This window comes from Arachis duranensis, chromosome 7 (assembly GCF_000817695.3).
Source record: "Arachis duranensis cultivar V14167 chromosome 7, aradu.V14167.gnm2.J7QH, whole genome shotgun sequence".
NCBI classification, from domain to species: Eukaryota; Viridiplantae; Streptophyta; class Magnoliopsida; order Fabales; family Fabaceae; genus Arachis; species Arachis duranensis.
The window spans coordinates 12,459,095-12,465,746 of NC_029778.3; the positions used below are offsets into that span (position 1 = coordinate 12,459,095).

Genomic DNA, 6,652 nt, shown 5'->3' on the forward strand with positions numbered 1-6,652 from the left:
AGAGTAACACCCATTGTGGAAAAGATAGTTGAATTGCGTCTCAGGTGATTTGGACATGTGAGAAGAAGACCGATAGAACATCCAGTCAGGAGGGTGGATGAGATGGAAGATGGACAAAGGGCGAAAGGCAGAGGAAGACCTAAGAAGACCATCCATGAGGTGGTCAGACGAGATCTACATATAAACGGTCTCACTGTAGACATGATACATGATAGAGCACAATGGCGTCGTTTGATTCATGTAGCCAACCCCACTTAGTGGGACAAGGCTTTGTTGTTGTTGTACAACCAAGATGGAAATGGAAAAACCAAAATACCAACTTCATTCCTTTGTTGTACCTAAATTCATAGTATACAAAAAAAGATATCATATGCTTAACCGACCGGATAATCAACTCAGCAACAGAGCAAGGAAAATTATGCTATAGGATCTTTTAGAATACTATTGCAACAAGAAAACGTCATTTAATGATTATTGTCTTTGTTCATTCTAAAGTACCAAAACCTATAATATTTTGTATCATTAATGTGGCATTTGATTCCTACATTGTTCAGTATAGACTCCTGGGTAAGGGATAAAAGACACTAGTAGCTATCTGATTAACACCCTACTTTCCTTTCCCTTTGCCCTTTCCTTTCTTGGATTCTAACTTGGCTTGCACACGAGCAGCAGCCGCCGCCTTTGCTTCTTCTCTCTTCTTCTTCTCTTCCTCCTTCGCAGCAGCTGCCATTTCTCTTTGCTTCTTTATCTCTCTTTCATTTCCATGTCAAATAATAGACACACCAAATTACTTTCCAAGAAAAACTAGCATACATCCTAGCCAAAATAGAAAGAAAGAAAAAACCAACCCTAAACTTTTGAGAAGTTCAGATGCAATAAAATGGTTGGTGTAACATGTGCTACTTACTCTAGCCTAGCCCTCTCCTCTGAAACACTTCCGAGGCTTGATCCCTTACGGGGTCGACAGGCAACTAGCTCAACTTCGAAGACTAGTGTCGCACTGCGATGCAATAAAAATAAATCATAAATTTGTATACACAGTTAGATGCAACTTCTCATGATAATCAAATTTAGATGAAAAACCAAGCTGTAAGAAATAACCAACTTTCTCTTGAATCATTGCAGCTTTTTCATTTCTCTTAGTTGAATGTTTCGTTAAAGAAAATATGTAACAATAGTTATGTACGCGAGCAAAACAATTTAAGCATAAATGAGGTTAGTACCCAGGGGGAATATCTGGTGGCGCTCCTGCACTACCATACGCATACTCTGGCTTGCATGTTATTTTTGCAATTTCTCCAACCTAATAAAACCAGCAAAAATCATAAGATGGTGAAAAGCTTTTATTTTAAGGTTACACCTCATGAAAAGTGTGTTTGGTTTAACCTTCATGGTTCTCACAGCAATGTCCCAAGCCCTGATAACACTGCCACTTCCAATCTCAAAAGTGAAGATAGAGTTATCCTCATGTGTTGTGTCAAATACTTCACCAGTATCAGCAAGTGTGCCTTCATAATGCACTGGCATGGAAAACAATATTACAAAGGTGCTCTAATAATTTTACTCTCGACAAGCCGATAGAATAGAACAAGTTATAAAAGTAAATTGCCAAAACTGCTTCTAGGACAACTATAGCAATAGAGAATAATCTCATCCATAGAAGCTAACCATGAGATATGTCTAAACCAATTATTTAGAGTAACATATATAATCATCAATCATCCAATATTGTAGTTGATAAAGTATGAAAGACAGAAAATCACTCATTCATCACTTGATGAGTGGAACAAGGCTATGAATCAAGTATTAACATAACATTAGCAGGCACAAGCATTACCATCAACAAGAGGAAAATCTTCTGTTGGAGACACAGCATCCAGCTTGCTTTTTATCAGAATGGTTTTAGTGACTCCTCCATCACCAGTCAAATCAATTGCATCACCCATGGTTTACACACTATTAAGATCACAAGAAAAAGAATAAAATAAGATAACAACAACGTATGGATAAGTTATGCACTCTCTTGCCCCTTACAAGAATTATAAGAATTTCATCCCAAAAGGTAAGCTCAAAGAGGGAGGGTTATCCCTATCACACTAAGCACAAATCACTGGGAATCATGCAAGAGAAAACAAAGGAAGAAAGAAATGGAGAGTCTCAGAGACAAGGGGATGAAACTTATCTACAGCATAGCAGTTTTAACCATATAAGCATATCCCTAATTCCCAATGAACTACATTCATAATAAAACTAAACTGCGCCACGCAATTAACTCTAAATAATAATAAAAACAAGAACATCATGCAATTGCAATCCCTCACAAGACAAATTAAAACTAATAGACATTAAACCTGTATTCCTATTCCTATTTCTATTCTAATATTCTCTACCAAGATTACGCAACTTTCGATTCCCAAATTTCAAAATTGAACTTGAATTTCACCATTCATACACTAAAAAGATTCAATCTTTGCAGCATATCAGAGCCATTCTCGCAAAGGGTAAAACCAAACAATTCTCAAGAACCATTAATAAAATATGACAAGAATTTAGCAGAGAGTGGCGAAGAGTCAACGATACCGAGAGTGATGAACCCCTTCTTCAGCTGAAGGAACAAGAAGAAAAAGTAGGAAAGGAAGAAGCCTCTGAAAGGAACCGGGTTACCGAATCGACGTTGAGTGATGAAACTGAAGAGTTTTTGAGAAGTTGTGTGGCCATATGCGTTCTTTGAAGCTATATACGAAAATGGAGCAAGGATGCCGTTAAATACCGCATTGGGAATCAGGGAATCTAGATTCCTCACGCGCATCATTGGCGCGTGAAAAAAGTGAAATGGAAAATACATTTTTTTTTTATTTTTTTTTATAAAATCTTTAAGATATTAAATATGAAAAGTGATATTCTTCAACTAACGAAATAGTGAGAAACAGTGAGAGAGGAAGAGCATACATTATTTTTCTATCATTTTAAGAAAATAATAATAATAATAATAATAATAATAATAATATACAATTATTTTGCATCTCTTTTACTAATTTAACAATTATACAACTTTTTGTATATATCATTTTTATATTTTGTTATAGGAAAGTAATTGGCTGAATTTAGAAGGACAAAATAGAAGAAATTTTTAAGTTATTTATGTATAATAATTTTCAAGAGTTATCATTAACACTTTTGTTAAAATGATTTTTTGAGCACGAAATAATTATTGAATGTATTCTAAAGTTTCTAATTACAATTATTTATGTAAAAATTTACTTGAGAATCCTTTTTGATAATTGCTGAGAATTTAAAAAATAAAATTAATTGGTGGACTATATGTATAAAATATTTTTTTATATATTTAATTATATAATATTATATAATAAAAATAATTATTTTTATATTAATTGTGTAAATAATTATCTAAAAATAAATAGAATTTAATATATAAGTGGTTGTAGGTCAGTCAACCGTCCAAATGAAGTATCATACTACATTTCAACAAGTAATAGTATAGCTTTGAAAATAAAAATAAGAGTTAATAGTCAAAATCGTCCTTGAAAGATATATCGATCTCCATTTTTGGCTTCGAAAGATAAAGTTAATCAAAATAGTCACCAAAAAATGACAGAGTTATTCACGTTTGTCCTTCCATCATCTCTTTCGTTGAGTTGGCTAACGTTCGTTGACGTGTGACGTTAACTGCCAGCGTGGCAAACAACGAAAACCATGCAGTTTTGATTGAATGACCTCCAAGCCTTGATGTGTCGTCGTTTAGTGTCCAGAAGAGATTCAAAACGTTGCAAAGCCTCCATCTCTCTATGTTTGGCTCCAAAATGTTTCGTTTTCCTCAAGCTATGCCCTAAGCCTTTCACCCTGCATTTGAACCACGCCATCAACCTTTGTCAGTGTTGGTTGACGATTAAAGCAGAAGAGGTATCGCCACTGAATACAGAGTTCATCGTCTCTTGGAGCAACATTGATTGTGGAAGAAGCCATTTCGATGGTTAGAGGTAAGGATGAAAGCTTTTTCATGTTTTTTGAGTCATTCTGTGGCGTGATATCTTCCTAGTGGTGTGCTGTATGTTTTTCTCTGATTTAGGAAAAGGTTTGGGGTGACTAAGGGTTTGTGTGATTGTTCTTGAAGATTTTAAGTGTGTTAGAATGCTTTGCTTTTACTGCCGTTGTGATGATTTTTAGTTATGGGTGTTTCATTTTAATGATGGTTCTTTTTCGTTTGTTGCATGTTAATTTTGGGTTTAGGGTATGTTTTCTTATGATTGAGAATAGCTAGTGACAATTTGTGGGTAAAGGGTATTTTTGTTTTTGTTATTGTAGATGGAAGGTCCTCCGATGACTTTTGTGTTTTACCATGGTGGATTGTTTAAAAAGAATGTGGATAGAGACATGATATATGAACCTGACAATACAGAGGTGTTGATGGGTGTTGAAGAAGACACGCTTGATGTGTTCTTTGTAAGAGGTTACTATAAGGAGTTGGGATACATTAAAGCTGAAAACTGTTGGTGGAAAACTCCTGGAGTTCCTTTCTCATCTGGGTTGAGAAGCTTAGTCACAGATGCAAATTGCTTGCAATGTGCAAGGATTATAGGAGAAACCAACATGTAATCAATATGTACCTTGAGAATTGTATTTTACAGCCATGTATAGTAGACAATATGGAGGAGGATATAGTGAATGTGGAAGCAAAAAGCTTGAAATAGAAGAAATCTTCCTAAGATAGGAAGTGCAATTCTCAACCTGCCAAGATGCCCTCAACAATGGTTCCTCAATCCAAGAAGCAAACCTCTCAGCCTACTAGACCAACCTCACAGCCCAATTCATAGCCCAACAAACTAACAATGAAGCCCAATTCTGAGCCCAATAAACCAACTATAAAGCCCAATTTGCAGCCCACTAAACTAGCCCATAAGCCCATGAAGGCTCTCGTGCAACCCATGAAGCCCGACCCTCAACCCAAGAAGACTACCCACTAGGCCAATACAGTCCCACCTCAATTCGATGCATCATCACAAACAGCCAAGAACTCACAAGGGAATAAGAACAAAGAAATTAGCAGTGGCCGCAAACTCACCAGATTTGGAAGACAAATGAAAGAAGCTCATATCCAGGAAGATGACAGTGACTCTCATGACTCATATGAGAGTGTTGAAGATGAACTGTACAGACCTCCAAAAGTTCTAGGAGACAATCGGTATAGCAGTGATAGTGATAATGACTCTGGCAACAGAAAAAAAAGTGCAAAAAGGGACATCAAGTCTGACGTCAGAGAGAAGCACAAGCCTCCTAAGGCCAGATTAGGTGATAAAGAAATAGACACTGATGACTCTAGCTATGAGGGTTCTGAAGATGAACAAAGCTCTGAGTTTGGTATGTTAATTTTCTTAGAGTTACTTGTTTATTGATTTATTTGGCAAATGTTAGGGTTACTTGTTAATTTCCTTATGTTTTGGATTTTTTCTTGGCAGATTTAGATGACAATGATGGTGCCTCGGATGCTGAATTATGACATTCAGAGGATTCAGACTCACACTTATTCAAGAAGGAGGAAAAATAGAGCTGCCACCCAAACCTGGACACTTTGTAAACTAGTACCTAAGCTTAGAAAATATCCTACCATGAAACATCGAGAGGTTTATGAATGGTTTGTCAAAAAGTGTAATGTGTATTTGAATAACACATGCATTACAAGAGCTTTGAAAGCTTCTAGGAAGGTTGGGGAGGGTGATGAGATACCACAATATGGGTTGGTGTAGGACTATGCTAATGAGTTATTGAATAGCAATCCTGGATCCACAATACAAGTAGGTGTCATCCCCATGCCTGAAAGTCCTCCCCTGTTGGATCGATTTTATGTTTGTTTTGATGCCTACAAGAGGGAGTTTAAGGCAGGTTGTCAACCTTTAATTGGGCTGGATCGAGCGTTTTTGAAGACATTACATGGGGGACAAATTCTAACATGTGGACAGGATGCAAACAACCACATCTTTATGATTGCTTATGTGATTGTTAGCGTTGAAAATAAAGATAACTGGAAGTAGTTCCTAAAGTTACTTCACAACAATCTAAAAAACTACAGGGAGAATAAATGGTGCTTCATCTCAGACATGTAGAAGGTAAGGATGTAATTGATTCATGATAACAAACTGTTAGGACTAATTTGATTTAATGATTAACATTGAAGGACCAATGTGATTTAATGAAAATAATTGAGTGACAAGTTTGATTTACCATCTTTTCGTATGTTTGCTTGGGTGCAGGGTTTAATACTTGCTGTTCAGGAAGTGTTTTCCAGAGTTCACCATCAATTCTGCGTGTGACATTTGTGACACAATTTTTCAAAATAGTGGACAAGCTATGAGTTAAAAGGCTTGGTATGGGAATGTGCTCGGTTAAGGACAACAAATGAATTCAACAAAAACATGAACAGAGTTAAGGTAATCAATCAGAAAGCTTGGGAGTATCTCGACAAATGGCCGAAAGATGCATGGACAAAGGCGCATTTTAGTGAAGTTCCAAAGGTGGATAACATATGCAATAATGCTTGTGAGTCGTTCAATGCAAAAATCAAGTACGAAAGGAGCAAGTCCGTCCTGACCTTAGCTAAGGAAGTTAGAAGAATCATCATGAAGAGTATGATTGACAA

The 6,652-nt window shown here is 36.3% G+C and overlaps 2 protein-coding genes across 2 annotated transcripts; one reads left to right on the forward strand and one right to left on the reverse strand.

Annotated features, from left to right (window-relative positions):
* Window positions 1-299: 299 nt before the first annotated feature.
* LOC107457853 (peptidyl-prolyl cis-trans isomerase FKBP20-1) lies at window positions 300-2,737 on the reverse strand. Its single transcript, XM_016076026.3, has 6 exons — window positions 2,581-2,737; window positions 1,838-1,956; window positions 1,387-1,520; window positions 1,224-1,303; window positions 908-1,000; window positions 300-752 (listed from the first exon to the last, which is right to left on the reverse strand). The coding sequence occupies exons 2-6, from the start codon at window positions 1,944-1,946 to the stop codon at window positions 608-610; spliced, it is 561 nt and encodes a 186-aa protein (XP_015931512.1). The 5' UTR covers window positions 1,947-1,956; window positions 2,581-2,737; the 3' UTR covers window positions 300-607.
* Window positions 2,738-5,096: 2,359 nt separating this feature from the next.
* Window positions 5,097-5,515, forward strand: LOC127740499 (uncharacterized). The gene is made up of 2 exons (XM_052251493.1): window positions 5,097-5,376; window positions 5,475-5,515. The coding sequence occupies exons 1-2, from the start codon at window positions 5,097-5,099 to the stop codon at window positions 5,513-5,515; spliced, it is 321 nt and encodes a 106-aa protein (XP_052107453.1).
* Window positions 5,516-6,652: the final 1,137 nt, after the last annotated feature.

What these genes read in the sequence shown, in the direction of transcription:
- LOC107457853 (XM_016076026.3), bottom strand. Translation starts at nt 1,946, where the DNA reads ATGGGTGATGCAATTGATTTGACTGGTGATGGAGGAGTCACTAAAACC. An exon ending in TTGCTGTGAGAACCATGAAG is followed by an intron (nt 1,304 to 1,386) that starts GTTAAACCAAAC and finishes TGGTTTTATTAG; the next exon opens with GTTGGAGAAATTGCAAAAAT. An exon ending in GAGGAGAGGGCTAGGCTAGA is followed by an intron (nt 753 to 907) that starts GTAAGTAGCACA and finishes TGGAAATGAAAG; the next exon opens with AGAGATAAAGAAGCAAAGAG.
- LOC127740499 (XM_052251493.1), top strand. Translation starts at nt 5,097, where the DNA reads ATGAAAGAAGCTCATATCCAGGAAGATGACAGTGACTCTCATGACTCA. An exon ending in TGAACAAAGCTCTGAGTTTG is followed by an intron (nt 5,377 to 5,474) that starts GTATGTTAATTT and finishes TTTTCTTGGCAG; the next exon opens with ATTTAGATGACAATGATGGT.